Consider the following 25,457-nt stretch of genomic DNA (forward strand, 5'->3'; position numbering starts at 1 on the left):
CGGCAAAGGCGGTGGAGACTCCCAGAGTGGGTGCAGGGGGCGGGAGGCGCTGCTGGTCGCGCGGGGAACTGGGCTCCGCTCTCCCAGGCCAGAGGCAAGGTCAGGCTGAGCCCGTTCCAGCCGCCCGGCTGGGGGCCGAGGGTCTGTCGGCCTGAGTCAGGACGGGAAGCAGAAGCGGCCAGGGTCCCAGCGGAGCCCTCGGGAGATCTGGGGATTCAGGCCACCGACCCTGGCCCGCAAGTGACCTGGAAGGAAGAGGCAAACCAGGCGAGAGGGCGCCTTGCCTTGTAGCCCTGGATGTTTCCGTTCTGGCTCTCGGGCGGCGGCGGCTCCCACGTGACCTCCAGCTGGCTGGCCGTGAGTGGGTTCACCTGCACGTGCTGCGGAGCCATGGCCGGGGCTGCGGAGAGAGCAGCGGGGTCCGCTGAGAAGTCCCGAGACCCTGCCCTGGACCACCCAGCTTGTCTGCCAGCATGACCACACACCCTCCTCAGAACCGCGCCTTTAAATGCATGAAATAAAACCTGGAGAATCCCAAAGAAAACCGATTATATCGAGACACAGCAGAGCTTTGGAAACGAAGGTGTGACACGGTAACCCACGTGCTTGTGCTTGTGACTGAGCCCTGAAGCCAGGCTTAGGAGCTGCTCGCGCGACACCTCTGAGGTCAGGTGGGATGAGCAGAGACGGCGCAGCAACCTCCAACCTCGCCAGGACGGCGGCACACCCGGGGGCACACCCGGGGGCCCTGCTGCTGAGAGAGTCCCAGGCCCCAGGGATGCGGCACTGGTACGTCGCCACATTCATAACTGAGGGAGATGCTCAGTTCCAGGTGGAACTCGGAGAATATAAAGGCATTTATGGGAGCTCCCTGGCGGCCCAGTGGTTAGGACTCTGCGCTTTCACTGCTGAGGGCCTGGGTTCGATCCCTGGTCAGGGAACTACGATCCCACAGGCCTCGCGGCCAAAAATAAATAAAGAAAGGCATCTGTGTTCCCACCACGAGTCCCGGATCCTGGGTAGGAAGCCGTGCTCCAGGTGGAGCTGATGTCTGCAGACCCGGGGCTGCCCCTTCTCAGGGACGGAGCACAGAGGCCACAGCTCCGCACCCCCCAGGAGGACCCGGTCCCACTCCTTCCCTCCCAACCCCGAGGGCCCCCGGGTGCTGTGTTGGTGTCAGCAGGGCCACACTGCGCAGATCAAAGGTGAAAGGTGACTGACAGGGCGCCATGGCCGTGGCCTCGTGGCCTTGCAGGCAGCCGCGGGTAAGTTGGGAATGACGCGGAGGACGCACGTGTACGTTTGGGGACATTTCTCCCCTCTGGCCCGTCTGTCCTCTGCCTCCCAGGAGCTACTCCTTCCTCCCACCTGGGTGACTCCTCCCCCAGTGAACTTCACGCTGGGCTGGACCCTGGGGAGCTCCATGGAGCTGTCGGGGACATTGCTGCGGGGCCAGGGCGCCAACCCAGCACCCTCACGTTCCACGGCCCTGCCTGCGGCCAGGGTGCTGCCTCTTGACTCGAGTCTATTTAGGGCCATGAATGGAAAGGACCACGCGTCAGCGGTCAGCGCCGGAGGGAGACCGCCCAGCTCACAGTCTCTCTGGAGAGGCCTCCTGGGGAGAGGATGACCTCCTTGAGGCACCCCTCCCCCGCTTCTTCCCCTCCCTGCTTCCCCACCACCAGTGCAGAATAAAATAGTAATTAACGCCCACTCAGCCTGACACCGACTATTTATTTTGCTCTAACCGCCTGGCTCCTGTATTGTCACTGCCCACCCTGCCGCTAATGGAAATGTTAATAGCCCCCACCAGGTGGCTGTGACAGACGCTCCGCCTCATTATCAGAAATGCTTATTTACCGCCCCATTAAACAACAGAATCGCACAAAAAACAATTCAATCAAAACCAACCGGAGGAATTTTAACAGCCACATTAATAATCCAAAACATAAATAAAGTTAATGTCTTCTGCGTGTTTGCCATGGGCGACTCTATCACAAAATCACTGTCGTACGATTAAAACGCGAAAGGCAAAATGGAGCACAGCCATTACCCTGGTGGCGGGTTAGGACCACCTGTGCGTGGTCGCCCCAGTCCCCCAAGTTTCCCTCTCAAAGCACAGCCGAACCCAGGGCCCACGACGGCTCTGGGGTCGACACGGGCTGGACAAAGCCTCCCTCCACCGCCACCCCCGGTGCCGTCCTGGGCAGCTGAGCCCCAGGCGCCGCTGCCCCCAGGCTGAGCTGTCTCCACGCCCCCCAGCTGTCCTACAGCACAGCCCCTTCCTGCCAAAAAAATGCTGCAGGTGACAAGGACTTTTGTGATGCTAACACAGCAGGGGAGGGAGAAACCTAGGTGAACACCGAGCAAGGCACGCCAGTTTCAAGACTTATTTTTTTTGGTTCCTGAGATCCTCAGGGTCTCCACCCTGACGGGAGCCCCTGACGTGCAGGAAGGCCGTCTGTCTACACCCCCAGTGCAATCCTTTTCTGTCAGGAAGGTGCTCAGTTTGGAAACCGATGGAGCGTCTGGTGGATCGCGAGCCCCTTGTTCTCCAACCTTAGCATCTGTGGAGTACGGCGCACGCGAACATTGGCTCAGAATGCTGTGTTAAAATGCACGAAATTCGTTTTTAAAAGCACGCTGGCCTGGCCTGGCAGTCCCTGGCGTTTGCTGATCCGCAGATTGCCCACGGACAGCGCTGGAGGGCGGGTGCAGGGTTAGGGCACAGAGCGGAGATTCTCTCCATCCGGCGTCTCGGCCCAGGCAGACGACGCTTTCCCACAGCTGTCACCCACCGGCCTTGAGGGATCGCTCCCGCCACCCCAGCCCCGGAGAGAGGTCCGGGCAGCGCAGGGATAGAGAAGCTTCCTGGACTTCTGGGGGCTCCTTGCACCTGACAGCAGTAGTGGAATCCCAGCGATTTCTGGAATCTTCTGGGATTCTGGCCGAGCGCTGGGAGAGGCCCTGCACAGCTGGGTGCTGTGGGCTGGACTCGGCGGGCGGGTCCCACGGAGCAGCGAGGGCAGCACTTTGGCCGGCTTGCTCGGCCCCGACGTGGCCACCAGGCATCAGGGATACACGGTGGCTGCCCTGACCCGGTGTAGACTTGCTGCCGACAGGAAGCACTGGCCCACGGGCTGCTGGCTCTGCGTCCCGCAGACCCTGGGCGGCCCTGGGCTCACGTCAACCTTTCAGAACCTCTGCTCCAGGGAGGCAGCTGGACAGGCACCCATGTGCTGAACCACGGCAAGGAGAGGAAACAACGCCTCAAAGGCATTTGGTAAACAGCCGAAGCTGGAGGGCAGGGGCTTGTCAGTGGCTCGGCTGGGGCCCTTCACCATCCGGCCCCCGCTTGCCCGCTCACTCTGCCCCCGTGGCGCGGCAGGGGGCGCCCACCCACCCTGCAGAGTCCCCCCCCCCCCCCCCGAGGGAGCTGCATGCCTCCGACACCGGCCTGGCCGACGACGGGGGAGCAGTAGTTACATGCAGGGCACTTCCCAGCAGGAGCTTCCAGAGCGTTCCACGGCGCCGACCTCTCCCCACCCCCAGACCAGCGGGGCCCCCAGATCCCCATCTGTGTCTGGGAGCACAAGAGGCGTAGCTGACCGCGAAGGACAGGGACGTGTGAGAGGAAACACGGGGCGTTTCAGGCGCCGAGACTTGGGGGTGATTTGTCGCCACGGAGCAACTTCGCTGACGTTTTCCTGGACATCAACCGGGCCCTCGGCTTAGCTTGCGGGGCGAGTGGACACGAGGATGGGCAGGACAGGTTCAACAGGAGACGTAATTCACAGCAGTCACAGCACCAGGCAGAAAGTGAGGACAGGGTCAAAGGGCCACGACGGGTTACCGCTGTGGCTGGGGGACGTGGGGCCTTCCTGGAAACAGAACACCCAGCTGGCTCTTCAGGAATGGGGGGGATTTCACACGGGGCCGTGGGCCGGGGAGGCGGGGATGGAGCAGTGGAGAGCTGCGGGGCGGGGCGGCTGCCGGCGTCACGACTGTCGGGCGTCTCGGGGCTGGAACTGCTGCTGCTGGACCAGGCCAGACCATGCTCGGTTTTGACTTTCCCTCTTTGTAAGCCTGTGATTTATTACTTGGGTAGAGCAAGTTTTTAACTGATAATCTGAGGATCACTGTTAATGTTTTAATATAAGGAAATAAGAATTTCTTTACGTGATCTTTCAAAAATTGTACATTCATCAGTTCACTTTAATTACACCAATATTTCTCTGGTCAAACACTGTTTCTCATTTCCTGTCAAAATGAGTAGGAGGGGCTTCCCTGGTGGCGCAGTGGTTGAGAGTCCACCTGCCGACGCAGGGGACACGGGTTCGTGCCCCGGTCCGGGAAGATCCCACATGCCGCGGAGCGGCTGGGCCCGTGAGCCATGGCCGCTGAGCCTGCGCGTCCGGAGCCTGTGCTCCGCAACGGGAGAGGCCACGACAGTGAGAGGCCCGCGTACCGCAAAAAAAAAAAAAAAAAAAAAGTGAGTAGGAAACAATTCTCGAATGTATTTTCACCTTCTCAGCAAACTTTGCCAACACATCTGTTCCCCTAAGCAGGGATAACCGGCGGGGAGGGACTCCAGGTGTGGGTAACTGTGTGGCCTCTGGGCCCCCTCAGTCCATAAAGGAGGTTTGCATGGGTGGCGGGGCTTCGGCCCCGAGGGACAAGCAGCGACTTCGGCCCAGGAAGGAAGGAGGGGCAGATCGCTAGGATCCAGGAAGGAGCCACGTCCGGGCAGGCGTGCAGCCCCTCCTCCTCCAGAAGAAGGCCGTGAGTCACTGCTGCCACCAAACGGGATGTCCAATGCCCGGTCACCCAGGACGCCGGGCAGCTGTGAGCCCCGCCCGCAGGAAGTCAGGCCCGTAAATGAGCATTTCCACTGACATTACAAAGTAATCTTTAACACAGCTTACGACAGACAAAGTGAGATCATATCTGATAAATCTGTAACGCACATGAGGGACACGCACCACCCTTCTCTCAACCGACAGCCCCCACTTCTCCAGCACCCCCAGGACTCGTGGAGACAAATACAGTGGTGCTAACGTCTGCTTTAACTTCCGGTTAACGCAGGGACCCGTCAGTGGGGTGTGAACAGCGCTGAGGCCGGTATCGACGGTGCGCCCTTCATACCAGGGGATCAGGCATCTCTTGCAAACCCTTCATCTGGCCTCACTTCATCCTCATAACCTGGGGAGGTGGGTACAAGTCACTGCCCATTACACAGACGGAAACACTAAGGCCCAGAGAGATCCGGGAACCTGCCCGAGGCCACACACTCAGCAACCGTGTGGATCTGGCCGTACAAACCCAGGCAGCCTGGCTCTGAGCCTCGCTCCCTCCCTCCCTCCCAGGGGAGGGGCAGGGGTAGTGGGTGGGGGGGGTGGGTAGTGGGGACAGGGAATTCGGCCCCACGTGCCGTGCCTGGGTTCCTGGAGCAGCCCCCTCGGACCAGCACGTCTCCCCCCGCTGCCGTCCTCCCCTCCGAGCTCCGGCCCCCAGCCTGTCGTCCATCACCTCACTGCTGAGCCAGGACCAAAAACAACTCCAAGGAAGCTTAGCAAGAAGAATCAGCAAACTGGTCACAAAAACTATTTTCAGAAAACTCAATGCCATGTACCCCAGGCTACAGAAAACATAGCTGGGAGGCTGTGGAAGAGGCCCTGGCTGGCGAGTCGAAGGTCTGGGCTCAGCTGGTGGGACTTGGGACTCCGCTCGATCTCTGCGCTGCAGTTCCATTGTTTGTAAGATTGGAGAAAATACCAGACGTAAAGGGTTTTCGAGCTGAAACGAAATGGGTGGCGTGAGAGCAGAGCAAGGCCCGGCCAGGGGGGCGTGGTGGCCCCAAGCTCGTCCCCGAGGTGACGTCTCTGTCCTGATAATCGCCCGAGGGCTTATCTGGGCACTGGGCACATGGGCACTGCTCTGTGTGGGCTCTGTCCCTGTACAGACGGTAGGTAATCGAGTCACCACATGCTGACGCGTGTAGATGTCCTGGTGGTTCCCGTATGAACCGAGAGCAGCCCAGGTGTGTCACCATGGATCCTGGTCGCAGCTCCAGGGACCCCACTCCTGGTGCTCACAGCCTCACGCGATCCTTCTGACACATAGGATATGGCAGACGCGGTGGGGTGGGCAGCCTCCTGCAGGCAGGTCAGGGAGCCTGAGCTGCCCCTCCTGCTGGTGCCCCCTCCTGGCTCCTCTCGCCCCCCCCACCAGCTCCCTCTAAGGAAGCCAGCCCGTATGGTGACGCTCCACAGAGAGGTGGCCAGGCGAGGACCTCGGGGAGGCCTCTGCCCATCAGCCCAGGAAACGGGGTCCCGTGCACAACCACCCGTGAGCTCAGAAAGGGGCCCTCCCTGGTCAAGCCCTTGGACAGCGCTGCAGGCCTGGCGACACCTTGTGAGAGCCCAAGGTAGAGGACCCAGCTAAGTTGAGCCTGGATTCCTGACCCACAGACTCTGCGAGGTAGCAGGTGTGTGCTGTCTGAGCAGCTACGTTGGGACAATGTGTTACCCAGCAGCAGATGACTAATACACCCCGACCAGTGTGAGCTCCTCAGGGAAAGCACCCAGCCCAAGGCCAGACTGCACGCTCTGGGCTGCCAGAGGCTGGCTGGAGTTTGGTGCGGCCCCTGTTGTAAATGCAGGATTTCATGGTGCGCCAGCGAAACACCCTCTGTTAAGGCCAACATGTCCTCTTAACCAGCCCAGGCCCAGCTGTGGCCTTGGCCCCATGAGTTTGCACAGGAAATCTAGGGTAAGCTCCCGGCCTTTTCACTGGTGGACGTCCTGGCAGAACTGCAGAGCTCTGGAGCACTGCAGGAGCTGGAGCGGTTCTGATTACAGGTGCCTCGGACCAAGGACGGGGTGAGTTAACGAGGGCTCTTAGCTCTGACAGAGCACGTTCACACGTGTGGACAGAATTAGGGGTGCTCCAGCTGCGGACCAGGCAGCGGCAGCCCTAGGACTCCGAGTGTCCAAAGAGTATTTAAAAAAAAAACAGTGGTTTCAATCTGAAAGGAGGTGGAGGCCAGAGAGCTCCAGACTCATAAGAACAAGCACATTTTACCTACAGATGTTTCCGTGATAAAGGTTAGTGGCGAGCAAATCCAGCATTTGGTTTCATCCAGCAATGACCTTTGCTTTCCCATCATCACCACCGCTCACACCATCTTATCAGCTTAATCACTGCTACCGCCGTCGCGAGACGCAAAGTTAGAAGCCACTCAAGCAAACCAGCTACATTGCTCGCGACTGTGGTGGGTTTTCTGTTTTTCCTCTTTGCCTGTAGAGTGAGTTTCCCATCACGGCAAGATCCAGGTCCTGACAGACCACGACCGTATTGTAGCCGACCTGGTCCGCATAACGCAACTCACGGCCCCTAATTAACCAACTGCATCCCACGTGGTTTGTATGCACAAAATTCAAGCTGTAGGGAAAGGATCTTATTCTCATTTTCCCCCTTAGAAAACTGAGGCTTAGAGGAGTTAAGTCACTTGTCCCAGGACGGACTGGATTTGAACTTGGGTCTGCTGACTCTAGGGCCCAAGCTACTTCCCAAGGGCAGAGTTGGGAAGCTTTCCATAAAGGGCCAGACACGTGTCTGAGAACAGGGGAGCAGAGACGCAGGTGGGTGGCGAGACGGGGGAAGATGGTCGTGGTGCCTGGTGGTCGAGCGCTCAGCCTCTGTGTCCTAGTCTGTCTACTTGAAACTTCCCTCATTTCCCCAAGTTAAACAACATAAGACAAACGAAAGCAAGCAGGTTCTCTCACGAAGAGCTTGACTGGGAAGGAGAGGCAAGAGCTGGGCCAGTGTTTGGGGTGAGACACGGGGTCACGGCACGTCTGGAGCCCAGCGGGCGGCGTCAATACCCGACCCTGGGTGGCCGTCTCCCCAGCTGCCCACATGGAGGCGGTGCCTCCTTGGTGTGGACGATCCAGCGTCCACTCTGCCTGCGAAGCTCAGCTGCAGCCCCGCTCCTGTCCACCCCGAGCTCTGTGACACTCAGAGGCCCGCCCCGTGTGGCTTGACCCTGCATGGCCTCAGCCCCTTCCAGGACCCATGGGAGGCCACTTCCCTTCTGCCCAGAGGGCTCCCTCGTCCAGGGCAGGACAGGGGTCTCCCCGCCTTCAGGGGCCTAGCGAGGGGTGGGCTGCGAGCCACCGGCCGGGTGAACCGCGGGGTTCTCTGGAGGCTCCGGCCGAGGACGTGGACTCCGAATGGTGTGGCGTTTGCGATCCTTTCCAAGTAAAGAGCTACGCGTTAGAATGTTCTCTATAACCTTCCTACATTGATGGAAATAAAGTTATGAATAGTGTCATTTCTCTATGAGTGCTTCCTGGGCTCCCGTGCCTGCTAGGAAAGGCCGGAACCCAGGCAGGGCGACGTGGGGAGCCCGGGGGGCGTGAGAGGGATGCCCGGGTTTGGGGGAGGGGCTGACCCCACCGTGGCGGGAAGAACGCAGGGTGGGCCTGGTGCAGCTGAGGTGCTGCTGGGGGGCAGACGGGGGCGGGGCCGGAGGCTCCCATGGGCCCCTCTCGGGAGCACATCGTGCTTCCCTACAGACACGGGGATGCACTGAGGGGAGGAACCGGAAAAGCGACGGGATGGGGTTCGGGCCCAGGAAGGGTCAGTCCAGTGGGGCATGGAGGACGGGTGGCGGGCGGCTCCAGAGGAGGGGCCTGGGGGCCCGCTCACCCCGGGGGGCCCTGCCCCGCCCTCTGTCCCAGCGTTAACGAGGCGCTCGCAGCGCTGGCCGCTTCCCTCTTCCCCGCCCCCCGGGCCGCGTCTGACTGCTCTACTGGCCTAGTCCCGGGGGCACCCCGAGCTCTCGGCGCATCTGCTCCTGTTACCCCGCCCCCACTGCGCTTGCAGGGCGCTTGAAAACCAACGCGGACGCTGGGCTCGTTGTCTCCTTCCCCACGCGGGCCTCAGAGCAGGCATCCTGGGGTCAGGGGTGCAGGGGAGAGAGCCCGGAGGGGCGGCAAAGGCCCAGCGGTATCTTGCTCTTCTCCCCGGCACGGCGAGGGGACGGGCGAACTCTGCACCCACTCCACCTCCGGGCCCCGTGGCCCCGGGTCGGGGGCTGCAGACGCTCCACCGCCGACCTGAGCTTTCACGGGCATGGCCCACTGGACGCAGAGCGAGCCCTGGCTGCTTCGCTGCAGAACCGACAACAACGTTCTTCCTCCTGTTGGGTCAGGGACAGGGCGGACCTCGGCCCCGGGTCTAATCAGGGCTGAGCTGTTGGGACATCCGGGATCACAGAACAACACAAGGAAACTGCAGGCTGTGGCTCAGACCTGCACCGAGGGACCCACCGACTCCAGCAAGAGATGCAAAGGGAGAGACAGGCCGGCGCAATGCCAAAGTCCCTGCATGGGGACCTTTGTGATGGTGACTTCCCACGGCAGGAAGGTGATGGCCGAGACTGGCCTGGGTCTCCCCCTCTGGAGCGAGGCTGTTTCCCTGTGAGGCTCGCACACAGGCACCCCCACTAGCAGCCCGCCGTGGCCCCCGGACCCCCCTTCCCGTGTGTCCAGTGAGAGCTGGAGCCCGACGCAGCCACGCAGCCGCACACCGGGCCACGGAGCCCACGCACGCTTTGCTGGGCTGTGCGGAGCTCCCCCTCCCTACACCCCAGACCCGCAGCCCTGGTCCCGCGACAGTCTGTGAATGTCAGGTGCGTATGGGCGTCAGGTCAGAGCCTCAGGCTTTGTTAGGAGGGGCTGGGTCTGCTCTGCTGCTGTCAGGGCCCCTCGTGGTGTCAGAGCCCCTGGGGATTCTCAGCCACCAGGCCCCCTGAAAGGGCAGAGGCTGCAGGGCAGGCGGGAGCTGGGGCTGTAGGCGCCTCGGGCAGGATCCCTCCCTCTGGGGTCTCCCCTCACCTCCCCGGGCCCCAGGGGGTCTCCTCCCTCTGGGGTCTCCCCTCACCTCCCCGGGCCCTGGGGGTCTCCTACCCTCTGGGGTTTCCTCCCTCTGGGGTCTCCCCTCACCTCCCCGGGCCCCGGGGGTCTCCTCCCTCTGGGGTCTCCCCTCACCTCCCCGGGCCCTGGGGGTCTCCTCCCTCGGGGGGTCTCCCCTCACCTCCCCGGGCCCCGGGGGTCTCCTCCCTCGGGGGGTCTCCCCTCACCTCCCTGGGCCCTGGGGGTCTCCTCCCTCTGGGGTCTCCCCTCACCTCCCCGGGCCCCGGGGGTCTCCTACCCTCTGGGGTTTCCTCCCCCTGGGGTCTCCCCTCACCTCCCTGGGCCCCGGGGGTCTCCTCCCTCTGGGGTCTCCCCTCACCTCCCTGGGCCCTGGGGGTCTCCTCCCTCTGGGGTCTCCCCTCACCTCCCCGGGCCCCGGGGGTCTCCTCCCTCTGGGGTCTCCCCTCACCTCCCCGGGCCCTGGGGGTCTCCTCCCTCTGGGGTCTCCCCTCACCTCCCCGGGCCCCGGGGGTCTCCTACCCTCTGGGGTTTCCTCCCCCTGGGGTCTCCCCTCACCTCCCTGGGCCCCGGGGGTCTCCTCCCTCGGGGGTCTCCCCTCACCTCCCTGGGCCCTGGGGGTCTCCTCCCTCTGGGGTCTCCCCTCACCTCCCCGGGCCCTGGGGGTCTCCTCCCTCTGGGGTCTCCCCTCACCTCCCCGGGCCCTGGGGGTCTCCTCCCTCTGGGGTCTCCCCTCCCCTCCCCGGGCCCCGGGGGGTCGGGCAGGCTGCGTGGCTCCCCTCCTTCCTGTCCAAACCTGCTCTCCCCCACCTTCACTCCCCCAACATTACAGTGTTTGCAGTGCTCCAGGCAACCAGGAAGCCCCGAGCACCCTGGACACTGGGGTGAATCAGAGGCGTCTTTGCATCACAGACAGGAGGTGCAGAGAGCAGAACGGGTGGCGTGTTCCGGAGCAGAGGGGTCCCTAGTTCTGCCCAGGCCGGGGACAGGGCGGCCAGGCCTTGAGGGGCTGGCCTTGAAGGTGGGCTGAGCGGAAGACTGGAGGGTCTTCCAGGGACTGGAGTGAAGAGCAGGGGTTCTGGGCAGATGCAGCGCGGTGTGGGTGGGATGGCGTATGTTCCGGGGGAGCAGTCTGGGAGGTCTGGAAACACAGACGTGTCCCAGGCAGGAAGGCAGCCTTATCCTGAAGGTGGGGCCTGTCCTCCAGTAGTAAGTGTCCTGAAGGCCAGGATATGGGCTCCTTTCAGCTGTAGAGCCCCGAGAACACAGAGCTGGGCCTGGAGGTTTCACGGGGCGGGGGCGGGGGTGACTGGCCGGCAGTCCTGCTGAGGAACCCACAGACACATCTCCCAGAAGCAGCTCTGGCCCCTTGGAAAACTCTGCCATGAGTGCCGCACTGACAGCTGAGCAAACACCCAGGCCCCTTCTGGCAGCAGCATTCAGATCTCCCCTGGGGATCTGGGGATCCTTCCTCCCATTCGGTCCATGTGGTCCAGGTAGAGATGACATCATCCCCTGGCTTTGGGACCTCAGGCCATTGGCTGCAGCAGATGGGCGTGTAAGGCAGGCTAACGGGGGCCGGTGGACTGCCACTGGAGGCACCGTAGAAAAAGGAAACTCTCTTTCTGCCGCCTGAGGCTACAGGGCCACCTTGATGAAGAGCCCGCCCCAGACAGGAGTGAGCTGAGAGGACAGTGCAACCAAGAGGGGACGTGGGACCAGCCTGTTAGGGTGCTGGATCCAGCCATGCCTGAAGCTGTACCCAGGCTCTTCAACTCTTCTGTTACGTGAATTGATAATTGATTTTTTCCGTTTAAGCTGTTTGGGTTTCTATCTCTTGCAAACTGGAGTCCTTACTAATGTATTATTTTTACCAATTTGAAATGCCTGGACTCAGAAATCAATCTCAATGAGAAATCTCCTAAAGATTATGCTTTCTCTCTGAGGTTAAAAGGATTTAAATATTACATATTTGGACTGGAGGGGACCCAAAGATCATTAACTCTCAACCTCTCATTGTTCTGTAGATGGGCCAGACCAATCCAGTAACCACACAGGATCTCAGTCATTCACTCACCACTTACTGACTGACCAGTCCAGGCATGTCCTGGACATTTATCCTCCAGGTGGGACAGGCAAGTTGGGGGCAGAGTTGGGACAAGGACCCCAGTCTCCTCACTCCTAGCCCAAAGCTTTCCCCTCTGCACCACGGTCCTCAGGGCCAGGGCTCAGAGAGGTGAAGTAACTGGCCCCACATCACACAGCCGGAAACCGGCCGAGCCGACACTCAGATGCTCAGGGCAGCCTAACTCGGGAAACCGTGTTGTTTCCAGGCTGTTTTCACACAAGTCTGAGTGTTTCATGCCGACCAGTCTGCGACATGATGAAGCGTCTGGCCAGGTGAGTGGAAATTGGCCCCAGTGAACTTTATTTTCTGCAGGCCTGGTTAGCAGCACTGCTCAGCATCGGAACGAAACCATTATAAGGGGCCCTTGGGCTGTGAGAGGCGGAGACTGGGAGGGCAAAGGGTAACTGGCAGCCACGCTGGAAGTACTGGCATCCTCCTTTCAGAACATTCTCTGCAGCGTAAACACAGACGGCAGAGCAACGCGCTGAGGGCGGAACATCCGCCTCTGTGCCCCGGCCCCTGCTTTCCGTGTTCCTGATGGAGTCTGTTTGGAGGCTGCCGCCCACGCCGCGGTGGCAGAGCCGATGGACAGCCTCCTTCCATCCCTCTCTGCGACCCCCCCGCCCCGGGAGAGTCCGCATGGGGGCAGGTGTGTGTTGGCAGAGGGGCCCCCGTGGAGGGGGCGGGAGCGGCCAGCACCCTGCATCACGGCCAGGCCACACGGGCTCAGCCTCAGCTCAGCACTTGGGAAAAACACCTGGTCCACCCGCGTTCACAGCGGCTCCACCACAAACCCGAGAGGTGGAAACAACCCAGGTGTCCACTGATGGGCCCACAGGTAAAGAAAATGGGGTGTCTGCCCACAGTGAACATGCCTACTGCATGAGAAGAAACAGAGTCTGACACCTGCTCCAACACGGATGAACCAAGAAAACACGCTGAGTGAGAGGAGGCGGGTGCAAAGGACGAATGTGGGGAGTCCATGCCTAGGAAGTACCTAGACTAGGCAAATTCACAGACAGAAAGTAAATTAGAGGCCGTCCGGGGCGGGGGGGAGGGGAGAGGGAAGGGTCTGCTGACGGGCGAGGGGCTCCTGTTTGGGAAGATGAAGGACCCCAGAGGAGACGGCGGGCAGTGGCCGCACAACAGGTGAATGTGCTTCACGCCCCTGAGCTGGACGCTTGCCAGTGATGAGGTCGGCACGTTTCACGTTAACTGTGCTTTACCACAAAACAAACAAACAACAAACGAGACCCATGAACTGCGCACACCCCACGGTCGCCCGCTGGCTGGCTGCGGCCCCAGTGCCGGCCGGGTCTCCCGCCCGGGCTCCAGCCCTGTTCTCTGGACGTCTGCTCTGGTCCTGGGCCTGAGGCCCTGTCCGGAGTGCCTGGGCCCCCGCAGGCTGGGTCCTTTCCCTGGAGTGCAGGCTGGCGGTGGGCGGGTCAGCTCTGCAGGTCGCAGCTGGCCGGCCGTGCGCCCCTCAACCCAGCGGTACGAAGGCCCGCACTGATGCCCAGCGAGGTCCCAGAGCTCCTGCTCTGACGGATGGCACGCGCCACGTCCCCTCCCTGAAATGTCCCCTCCCTGCCACGTCCCCCGTCTGCCCGCGTGGGCTCTTCTGTGGCCAGGCCCATGTCCTCCTGGAACGCTTGGCCCCTGCCCCACCTGCTCCAAGGAACCTCCACCTCCCCCCAGACAGACTTTTGTGTAGAGGCCGATGCGACCTCCTGGTGGCGCACTTGGTTATCCTCGCTCACACGAAAATACTGTGGGACCGGTCCAGAAAAATCCTGCTGAGTTCGGCCCTCAGTGCTGACTGGTTTACGACGATAACCTCTCCAAATAGCAAAAGGTCACCTGATGTGTTCTGTGCACCGGCCGAGTGACCAGAACCCCTCTGTCCTCCGGCAAGCCTGGGTCTCTGTCCACAGAGGGATTCCAAGAATCCTTCACCCTCCCAACTCCGCACCAGCAGATCTGAGCAGAGCCCTCAGGCCAGCTGTCAGGCTCAGAGGAGACGGCCGTCGGCGGGGCGGTGGGCGTCGGGGGGAGGGGTCGCCCTGTGGGCCAGAGGGCAGGCGGCACAGCTCGCAGCAAGGCCTCCACACAGGACACGACGTCTCCCTGTGGGTTAGCCCCACAGAAGGGACGGTCCTTGAAACATACCCAGGGCCACCTCTTACCTAAAAGGGGTACAAACATGGATCCACGTGGCTTTTCGAGACCTGGGAAGGGCCTGTTACAGACGGTCGGGCTGACTCAGTGCCGGGGCCACTGCCCGGCCCAGCCAGAGACGGCAGCTGACAAACATCCCCCCTCCACACACGGAGGCTCCCGCACACCTAGGTTCCCATGGAGGCGACAGCATCGCTCCCCTAGAGCAGGTCCTGATAAATCCAGACGTTAAACACCCTGAATGTCAAAAGCAAGACCTGGCCGCTGTCCCCGTCGGGACACCCAGCCCTCGGCCTCTTTCCAGCCATGACCGGAAGCCTCCTGCCCCACCAGCAAAATGACCTTCATCGAGGGGGACGCTGCTGGCGTCTGAGCTCCGGGCTGGGGGTGGAAACGCGGGACCTACCGGCCTCGCCGACGAAGACCTCCACGGGCGCGCTGGCCGGGCTCTCGCCGATGACGTTGTAGGCTGTCATGACCACTTCATAGCGCCGGTATTTCTTCAGATCTGCAAGGGCCAGGGGACAGGGGTCAGCTGGCGGGACCCCCTCCCTTTCTTAGAGAACTCCCTCCATGAGCCACGCTGAGGGACCAGTGCCCCTTGAGAAGACGCGGGGGAAGAGCTCTTTCTTGCAGAGAGAGGTCTGCGAGGGGCCTGCCACCCTCCGTCCCGGCATTAGTGCACTCGTGAGGCAAAGACGCAACCCATCCTGCGCTCAGGGGAAGGCGGCAGCAGGCTCGTCTTCTGAGGGAAAGAAGCGAGGATACAGGGCCTGACCCGGGCTTGCCTTTTGGTCCAGAATCTCTCCGTAAGCGTAGGAACCGACGGAGTGAGACCCTGGCCCAGTAGGGCAGGCAGAACCCTGACCACCTTCAAGGGGGGGCCTGGAGGTCGGATCCGCGGCACCTCTGCTGAGCTAGCCGCTCGCCGGGAGGCACGATTTGCAGGAACCATGCACCCAGGTGGTCCGGCACGCACCTGGGGCCTCGGGAAAGCCACGCAACGGGGAGAACCTTCCAGAATGTTTTGGCCTAGAGGTCAGCTGCTCTCACCACGTTGGCTAGTACAGAGCTCGTGCCTGGCTACGGGGCCTGGATTCACATGTCATTTTCTTCCCAGGACACGGCCATTAACACCTCAAAGGCCTCGGTATGCCGATATGCGTACAATTCATGGTCGAGGTTCTGTCCACGTGGTCCAGCCGTGCTGCCAGACAAACAACGTGGCTTCGTCTCAACCCCGGGACTCGTGTGGCCCGGGAATCCACGGAGACACACCCGAGTGGACTCTGCTGCGTGGTCGGGGCCGCCCCTGCCGCACTGCATAACCATGATTGGAGGGCCTGGACGAGACCCCGGGAGGGAGCCCTCCACACTGGGGCCGGGCCTACACTGGACCCTTCACCTGGCTGCTCGGGGAGGTCACGTCCGGGGGAGCGCCCGGCCCAGGAGGGACTTGGCGGAGAGACCGGGAAATAACCAGGGGGCGGTGGGTGGCGGGGTGAGCGAGCACACGACAGATGGACGGATGAGGTGACGCTGGGGAGGTGGGACAGCTCTGTGAGCCCCGCCCCGGCTGCCAGGTTGGTCAGCTGGCCCAGGTGGTGGCAGGATGAAAGGGCACGGGCTGGCAGCCAGTGCCCGCACACCTGGGGCCGGAGGAGGGCCGGCTCCCCCTCCCCCATTTATCCTCTTTCTAATCCAGCCACTTCTCCGTGCTGACGTGAATCGCATCGGGGCCCCTTAGCCTTGCACTCGGTTGCTGAAACCCATCCCCAGACAGGAATCGAGGGGAAGCAGTTTGGTTGAAGAGGAATGGAGGACGGGTGGATAAATAAATGGGGTGTGTGCATGCGGTGGACGGTCCCTCAGCCTTGAGAAGGAAGGAGACCCCGACGCTACAGCACGGGTGAAACTAGAAGCGAACCCAGCAGGCGCAGAGGGACCAACGCTGTGCGATTCCACTTCTGTGAGGTCCCCCGGAGGAGCCAGGGTCACAGCGGTGGAAAGTAGGGGGTGGGGGCCAGGGCTGGGGGAGGGGACGGGGCGTCCGTGTTCCACGGGGACAGAGTCTCAGTCTGGGAAGATGAGAAAGTGCTGGAGGCGGACGGTGGGGATGGTTGCCCAACAGTGTGAACGCGCTGAACGCCCCTGAACCGGACCCTTAAGTGGTGAAGACGGCAGTCGTGTGTTACGTGTACTTTACCACAGTAAGAAAGGGGCTTAAAACCACGTCCAAGGAGCCAGAGAGGAGATCTGCCCACTCTGCCTTTCCTCCCGTCCCAAACTCGAAGACCAGCTGCCGGTACCCCGCACTCCCAGCCTCTGCTTCTAGAAGTTTCCTTTCCTGTCTCCCTGGTGGTTCCGGCATACTGCGAAGCAGCGTTTGAGGGGGACCCCAGGAACGAGAGCCTCGACTCCAAGCTGCTTCCACTGGGCCCCTGAGAGGCCACGCGGCGCCGCCTGGCGGCTCGCGGTCACGCCGCCACACGGCTCCCGCTGAGGGCGCTGCCACTTACGTATTAGCTCGTATGTCGTTAACGTGGAGCTGCTGTTCACGCTCTGGAAGCTGCCCTGGGCTGTTGGGGGCAAGCAGAGCAGAAAGGCGGTCAGTGCACAGGGAGCAGCTCTCGCGTGACGGGCCGCGGGCGCGGAGCCGGGGCCTGGCCGGGAAGTCTCTCCACGCCCCGCGTGGCGGGGTCCGCTCGCCGGGGCCCCCGCGCTGCCTGGAGAACCTGCCAGGCCCCCCGGCCCGCGAGGGGGTGGCGTGTGCTCACCCCTCAGGTTAAACGGGTCAAGTTCGCATCTGGCGCGAGGTAGCGGAAGCAGCGCAGGGGGAGATGGAGGTCGGCGTCTCCTGGGCAACGCCTCGTCGGGCTACCTGCGCCCAGAGCCCCGGGCTGAAGGGGACGAGCAGACCCCACCGCACCCTCTCATTCCACGGATGTGACTTTGTGACACAGCCCAGGGAGACGCTCGCTGCGGTCTGGACATCAGCAAGGGACACCCAGGGTGACGCCGAGACTGGGGCTCACGACTGAGCCAGTCCTCCTGGCGGGGCCGGGGCCGAGCTGCAGCCCCGAGGCCCCAGAAGGTGGGCTGGGGAGGGAGCACGGGAGCTGCCCATAGCACGCGTGAGCCTCGCCGAGACGCAGGGCCCGAGCAGGCCCCGGCAGAGCAGGCCCCGGCTCCCCGGCCGGCCCGCCCGGACGCCGGCGCGCAGGGGTTAAGGCTCAAGTATGTCCTCTGACGGTGTGTGGGACTCCAGGAAGAGAGGAGCGGGGAGCGCGGCGCCTGCCCAGCAGCTCCAGAGCTTCCTCAACGGCTGGTGGAAGGACTGCCAGGGTCCGCGGAGGGGTCTGGCGGGGTGCAGGCGAGCAGACAGATGAGCCGGGACAGAAGCCGGGGCTCCCTGCAGCCGCCCCGGCACACCCCAAACCTGCTCCACTTGGGGCGGCCCCGCGCAGCACACGCCCTGCGCTGGCCGGCTGACCCCTGGCCCACCCGAGCCCCTGCCGCCCTGCTTGCCTACCTGCACCGAGCTGTCCTGGGCCCTGTGTCCCCCACTTCCCGTCACATCCTCAGTAACATCCTTTTACCCCGACAGTCACCGCAGATGGATCCTCCTCCGGGCAGCCTCCCCGGTCCCCCAGCGGCCGGGGGGCCTCTGCTCACGGCACCTCGCCACGCCCTGGGCCGTGCGCACCGGCGGTGGGAGGGGGCAGAGCCGCACCTCCTCCAGCCCCCCGAGGCCCAGGCCTGGGGGGCGGATGCACCGTGGTCACAGGAACCTCCCTGCTGCCGGCCCGTGCAGGGGGAGGAGAGGGCTCACCTGTGAGCTCGGCCCGCAGAGCGGAGGGGGTCTTGAGCGTCTTGGACTCGGTGGCCGAGGCCGCCTCGTACTCTAGCTCCCGGTAGTAGATCCTGTAACCCTGCAGGAGGCCGTTCAGGCTCTCGTCCCTCGGGGGCTGCAAAGACACCACAGTCAGGGGACCTGGATCCACGTGTGGCCGCCTGGCGAGGAGGGATTCACCAGTCCACACGGAGGGGCCTCAGCTGTTTGCGAGGAAACAGGCAGGTGTCACACTGATGAGGGAACTCGGGGACAGAGCCTGCTGTGCGGCTGTTTCCCTGGGGCTCCTGGTGCCGGAGTGCGGCACGGGCGTCTCATCCACGTCCAGCCCAAACCCCCGAGCCCCAGGGCTGAGGCCGGAGACCATGGCCCAGGTCACAGACGGGCGAGGACGCTGCCCGTAGCGGGCCAACCCAGGACCTGAAGGGAACCGGGGATGTGGCCTGGCTCTGCATCGTCCGCCGCTGGCCTCACCCCGTCCCCTCAGTCCCTGTCCCTCTGTCCACCCAGGCTGTGGCCGTCTCACTGGGACCCTCACTCACCCCTCCGCCTGCCCGGTCACCCCCACCCTGCCCGACCCAGGCGCAGGCTGGAACCCACACCTCCCTCTTCCGCGTCAGCGCGTGACGGCGGGGCTCGTCTGACTCCTAAGAACCCGGTGGAAGCCAGGTGACGGGTAGCTCGGTGATGAGGCTTAGCTTGAGGGAGAATGCGAGCCCCGTGAGTGTAAGCCCGGGACCCCTGCAAACCCACACTGGGTGCAGCATCTGGTCAGGCAGGGCCCAGCCGGCTGTCCCTTTCCCTGTGGCTGACAGATCTGTCAGGAGAAGAAAGGTCGTCTCGTTCCACACGGAATCCCAGTGAGGCCGCAGCACCGCCCTGGCTTAGGGGCTTCGGGGTCCAGTTTCCCCTCTGGGATCCTCAGCGAGTACAGGATCAAACCTCCCAAACTGTGACCAGACAGACGGGCCGAGAGCACGCCCGTGATCCTGGCTGGAGGGGTCACGAGGCCCTGCCCGGGGACAGGGACGCTCCCTGGACTCCTGTGACTCTGCAAGGCCACCGCCTAAGTGATGCCACTGCGCCTTGGTACACAGCATCCTGGTGCCTGAATGGAGACCACAGCTTTGGCAGGAAAGCCCCTCTGTTGTTGGTTGAACTGTGTCCCCCCAAGAGATATGCTGACATCCTAACCCCGGGTACCTGTGGACGTGAGACCTTGTCTGGAAACAGGGTCTCTGCGGATGTAATCAAGTTAGGAAGCGGTCACACAGCGGTAGGGAGGCCCTGAGGAAACGACTGGCTTCTTGGAGGCAACTCCGTTTTATTTGTCTAAGTCTTTAATGCACTTGCCTTTTAACCCAGCAGTTACAGGTACACGTCTGGAAATCGATGCTACACAAACACTTGCAGGTGTGCAGTCCTGAGTCCCACAAATACAAGCTCGGGACTAACCCCCGCCCCCCCCCCCAAAAAAAGAAACCCGACGCCTAAACCAATCCTCTCTGGGACTTTCCAACGACACGAAGACAACAGGACGACCTTCCAGCCTGAAGGGCACGGACAGCAAAATTGCTTGCAAACGTAATCGCAGACTTAGGACTCGTGAACGCCGTCAGGTGTTATAATAGCTAATTCACACAGGCACCTAAACGTTCAACGTGATGGCTCCATGAAGACAAAGCACATTTTAAGAGGCAATATACAATCTAGCAATTATCTGACAAATGCTGAGACTATAAAAAGACCCAAAGATTCTTATAAGATGAGGACATTTGGACACAGGGAGGCCGTCATGTGGAGGCACAGGCAGAAGTTGGAGGGACGCGTCTAGAAGCCAAGGAGCACCAAGGACTGCCGTGGCCACCAGAAGCTGGGGAGAGCAGGGAGGGTGCCTCCCTGTGTCTTCAGAGTTAACTGACACCTTGATCTTGGACTCTGGCCTTCAGAACTGTGGGAGCGTAGATCCCTGTCGTGCTAAGGCGCCCAGTTTGCGGTGACCTGTCACGGCAGCCCCAGGACACCCGCCTGCTTTGCTGTCCAAACTCTCACCCTTCAATCCTGGTCCCTGAACCCAGGCGCCACGAGGACCTGGATGTTCGGATGAGTCTGTTTCTCTGTGACTTCTTGCTACTCGGTCCCAAACCCAGGAACCAAGCGGATGTGGACAGTGCAGGCTCCGCTGCTCCCCAAACTCCCCAGCAGGACAGCGCAGGCAGCAAGGGTAGTTCCCGAGACACGGGGGGCCCTGCGCACGCTCGCGCACGTGCCAGTCACCACGTTGTCACCAGCGAGGGCTGCCGCACGCTCCCTCGAGCCCGCGCTGCACTGCGGCTCTGCTGCAGCCCTGATCCTCACGGTGCCTCCCGGGTCCTCGGTGACGCCCTCGCCTCACGACAAGCACCTCGGCAGGTCATTTTCCCCATCAGACGCAGACACGCGTGCCTGGGAAACTTGAGTGGACTCGCCACGCGTGTCCATCTTGTTGGAGGAGCCCAGCAAATCCAATCACACGACAGTCCTCCTGGCTGAGGGGCGACAGACCCCAGTGTGAGCTCAGGGGCAGAGAGCCACCAGGAGGGCCGCGGTGGAGCCGCCAATGGCCCCGAGCACGTCTCCTTGAGGAGCCTGTCCAGGCTCCGCCCACCTGACTTTCAGGGAGTGGGAAGCTTGGGAGGAATGGGAAGGACTGGATTCAACTCACCCAAAATATCAAACAGGCAGGATGCTGGGAGTTTGTGAAAATAACAACGTCCTCCCTGGGGACCAAACGTGGCTCTGGAACCAGCGGCAAACACCCGGTCCCCAGCCTGCGTCCACACCTGGCGGGGGGGGGGTGCGGGGCACGGGGGAAGGGACGGAGGCTGCCAATCCCAGGCTCAAACCCTTCCAGCCGAGGAGGAGAAGATGCGGCAGGGGTGTGAGGAGAGGCCGAGCCCCAAGTCCCAGGCACACCTGCTGCAGCTGCGGGCAGGTCCACATCTGGCCGCACCAGAAACCGCGCCCCCTCCCAGCAGGAGCCGTACCAGCCCGGGGAGGAGGGGAGGTGGTCGCACAGCCTGGAGGGCGGCCTCTCTGAAGGCCTCACTAGTGAGGCTCTCGTGACCCATGGCGACGCACAAGGCCTGCCTGCCTTCGCGGGATCCTGAACAGGGTGTAACCACACTTGCTATTCCTCGAGCTCGGAATAAACCATCTGTCATTGGTGAGAGGCCTCTGCGACTCTGGGTGTCCTGGGAGGTCCCGGTAGGGCAGCTCCACATGACCCAGAGAGAGTTCCAGAAGCAGTGGGACCAGTTCAAGTCCTGGCTCTGCGATGGCCTTGCAGGGCAGGCTCAGGCTGGTGCCCAACCTCTGGGGCTCAACCCTGTACCTGCTACATGTGGAAGCCGGCCTAGGTGGTCTCTAGGGGGTTTCTGAACAGAAGTCTCCCTTCGCACGTGCAGACCTTTCTCCCAGCCCTTGGCCCTGACGACGCGGTTCCTGTGGCGTCTGACTTAGCACGTGCCCGTGGAGGCCGGGCCGTGTCTGTGTTGTGTTCGCTTCTATCTTCCCGCAGCTGCTCTGCCAGGCCTGGGACACAGCCAGTGCTTAGTCAGTGCTGGTGGAGGTGCGCTGGGTTTGCTCAAGTGAAGGCGACACCACCTCCGGCTGGATTCATCCTGGATCAGCCATCTGCATGGGCAGACACTTGAAGGGACTGGGGTCCCCTCTAAAAACACCTTCACTCTGCCTTTTGCACGTCAGAACTTCTACCAGCAGGCTTTCTGGGGGTCCAGGGCAGTTCTTCAGTTTTCGAAGCCCCCGTTAAAATACAGATGAGCTGGTCAGCGTGCCCTGGCCTTGACGGCCCACTCCAGCAGATGGAGTGGGAAGGGAAGGGAACCAAGAGCTGGGGACGGCCGGGAGGATGAGGGCGGGCGTCTTGTAGGCAGCAGCGTTGAGTGGAGGGAAGGGCCCGGGTGGGGAGGGGGCAGGACTCCCACCACGAGCCTCAGTCCTGGCCGAGCACTCAGGGATGGGCTGGAGCCGGCGCAGCGGGCTTTCCCAGACCAGGCAGGTCTGGGGTGGGGAGGGTCCACATGGAGTCTGAGGCCTCACGGCGAGTATGAGACAGAGCTGGAACTCAGCTGCTGTCGTCCTGAGGTCTGAGACCATGACTTCCCATGACTTCTGTTTCCTGGAGCACAGAACAGGGATGCCCTCTGACGCCTGTGGGATTAAGTCCCGATGGTGCAGCGGAGCACAGGAGGCCCTAGAGAACCCGGCTCCATCGTGCCTTCCCTTGAAACGTAGCACCAAAGCCCAGTAGCCTTTGCTCTGGCTGTGCGTGATGTTTGTATAGTCGTCTCCCCGCCTTTTACTGGGGGAGTGAGGCAGGAGATAGATGGGCCCCAGGCTGAGCGGCTGGCATGTGTCCCCTGTGGGGGGACAAGGGCAGAAAGAAGCTGAGCCCTGCCCAGATAAAAGATAAAGAGACCACGTATTTCTCATTCTTGAGGTCAAGGAGACCTGCCCCGACTACACATGTGCAGAAAGGTCCCTCGGAGGTCAAAAGGGATGGGGTGCCACCCCACAGTAGGTGATGTCAACCTTCCCAGAGGCCTCTTCACTAGAATCCATCTTGGCTAAGAGATGCGCGCGCGCACACATGGGAGGACTCCGAGATAAACCAAACACGGACCCAGAACCAGGCAAAGCAAGATGACTGGCTGAAGGAAACCCGGAAGAAATGCCCCATATAAGTGATTCAAACTACCACGAGGGCGCAGCTCTCTCTCTGAGTCCACCCGTGTGAGTCTATTCACACATATCCTTTTCCCTCCTAATAAACACTTTACTTGTTTCACAACTTTCCATCTCTTTGTGGGAATTCATTTCTGTAAAGCCGATGGGCCAGGGCCTTGTCCCCGGCCACTGGTCTAGCGGCTATAGGATTCAGGACTCTCACTGTTGCAACCTGACTTCAATCTCTGGCCGGGGAACGGAAATGCTGCTTCAGGCCGCCGCAGGCCGAGGCCCCGTGAGATCAGGAGGACCGTTCATCCTGTCACCTCCCACCTCCCTCTGGCCCGAGTCAGCTGTTCCCGTCCGCTGGCTTCGCACTAAGGCGTGTAGAGCTCAATGCACTAAATGGAATGTGTCCTGTTCACCTCAAGGCGCCCAGCACTCCAAGCGGGAGCTGGTCCTCTGCAGACAACAGAGCGCGTGGTGAGGAAAGCAACAAAGGCCGAGAGCTGTCCTGAAGAGGCCCCGCCGCCCTGCCCCCTCTGCCCAGGGAGCTGCAGCACTCCTCTTAGGGAGGCGTCCCGTACAGCGCTGAGTCCCCCCTTCCCCCAGTCCATCGTGCATGACGGGATCTGTCCCTTAGGACGTTTTCTTTGATCCACTGCAGTCACACGAGGGGAAACGCCTTTGAGTGACAGACTGTGTGACCCGCTGGAGGATTCAGAAGAGCCAGCTTAAACGTTGGGATCAATTCAGAGACGTGAATGCCCAGTATGAGCTGCACTCAGTGTGGACACAAAGCCACCACTGTCTAGAACATACACGCAAATCCTTAGATTCCAAACAGCACTGGACCCGTGAAAGGCACAGTTTGATCATCCTACTAAGAGGAATGAAATCTGACAGACAAGCCCATTCAAATGGGTCAACGGCCTTGAAATTACAGGCAGTGTTTGCATTTTAAACAAATTACAAAAACAAAAAAGTTTACAGGTGAAACATTTCATCTGGAATGCAAATCTATATTTAACCGTAGTTCCTTTGTTCTGCTCACTCTGATTTGGTGAATTACTCGTAATTGTAATTATACTTCAATTGCCCAGCAGTTGACGGGCAGTTATTTCCACAGTGCATCATACTGACCACCTCCTGTGCAGGCTTCCCGGCATTAGTTTGTTCTGCTGGGGTCTGAAGGGGGACAGCTGACACACACACGTGCCGAGCGCCTTTGGTGCGGCTCTCGCCACTTCACAGAGTGTTCTAACCGCAACTGAGGGCTTGCGGCCCAGTGGCCAGAGGCGGGATGGCCGGGCTGACAGCCAGCACCTCGTCCACAGCCACGTGTTCGGAGGCAATGAGGTGACATAGCCCCGAGCTGCCGCCTTCGCAGAAAAGCCCACCTAGTCCCTGGACAGACAGGCCCCACGCCTACAGACAAAGCACAGACCTGGCCGGGTCCAGCACAGCCCGAGGGACCTACCTGCTCTGGGTGGATCACGGTAGTGGAGGGCGGGAAACACAAGTGCCCGGGACCCTGATGGAAGTCAGGGCGGTGGAGGTCTAACGGGCCTTGGATCAGAGACCTTGTGGTGACGTCAGAGGTCACCTTTGACCTCCTGTTTTTATGCAGGAGGAAACTGGAGCCCGAGAGGCCTCTGGGGATCAGAGTCACGCAATGACACACGGGGGCCTGCAGGCTGAGCCCAGGCCCCGGTCCTCTCCCGGGGCTCCCTGGTCCCCTCCCGGGGCTCCCTGGTCCTCTCCCGGGGCTCCCTGGTCCCCTCCCGGGGCTCCCTGGTCCCCTCCCGGGGCTCCCTGGTCCTCTCCCGGGGCTCCCTGCCCCTTTCCGTCCCGCCCTTTCCTCCTGTGGCGGCGCAGTGCACCCGGCCAGGATAAGCCCTCCCCGCTCTCCAAGGCCACGTCCAGACCATCATTTGTGCCTGGTTCCCGCTGGTTCTGGGTGTGCTTCCGGCATTATCTGGACGATTACCATCGACCCGGAGGGAGCCTCTCATGCCGCACAGACCACTCCCTGGACCCCCGGCCCACAGAGGCCACTCCCAGGCAGACCTCAGCTCCCCGTGGCTCTGAACCCAGACCACAGCGCCTGACCTCTGTCTGCCCTCGCCACGGCCTGCTGGCTGTAGGCACTGCCCCCGCCCAGGACGGCAGCCCCCATTCTGGACTCAGGAACTTCCCTTGTTGGCCAGATGCTGTGCCCACACTCATCACTGCCCTTGGCCCCTGCCCACGGGTCTGCGTGCCTGCCCGGCCCAGCTCCAGCCCTGCTCCTGAATTAGCCCCCCACGCCCTGGCTGGATACCTCGCCCTCCGCTGGGCTCGCCCTCGGGCAGGGCAGCCTTCCTCGGCGGTTCTGCCCCTCATTATTTCTGCCCTCAAGGCACCTCACTGTTAGCAAAAATGATCCAGAAGTGGAAGTAAGGCAGAGAGGGCAGCAGGTCCTTTCATGTTGTATTAGAGCACTGCTAACAGCTCACCAAGGGCTATTTGATTATTTAGGAGAAGGTTCCTTGGTTTGACTAAAGACCTGGAACTAACAAAGATTCATGTCATCCTGTTGATGTTTTGTCTGGTTGGAAATAATTCCTGTACCATCGATAACCCAGTAGGA

The 25,457-nt window shown here is 61.6% G+C and overlaps 1 protein-coding gene across 1 annotated transcript in view; it reads right to left on the reverse strand.

The window, feature by feature from the left end:
- The window catches only part of SDK1 (sidekick cell adhesion molecule 1), an 817,812-nt gene that overhangs the window by 43,638 nt on the left and 748,717 nt on the right, over positions 1-25,457 (reverse strand). The window contains exons 32-35 of the mRNA XM_060123048.1: positions 18,077-18,212; positions 16,764-16,823; positions 14,651-14,752; positions 285-400 (exon numbers count right to left, since the gene is read on the reverse strand). Of these exons, the coding sequence (XP_059979031.1) occupies positions 285-400; positions 14,651-14,752; positions 16,764-16,823; positions 18,077-18,212 (414 nt within the window). The remainder of the gene's footprint in view (positions 1-284; positions 401-14,650; positions 14,753-16,763; positions 16,824-18,076; positions 18,213-25,457) is intronic.

The sequence above is a fragment of the Lagenorhynchus albirostris genome, chromosome 15 (genome assembly GCF_949774975.1).
Source record: "Lagenorhynchus albirostris chromosome 15, mLagAlb1.1, whole genome shotgun sequence".
Lineage (NCBI taxonomy): Eukaryota > Metazoa > Chordata > Mammalia > Artiodactyla > Delphinidae > Lagenorhynchus > Lagenorhynchus albirostris.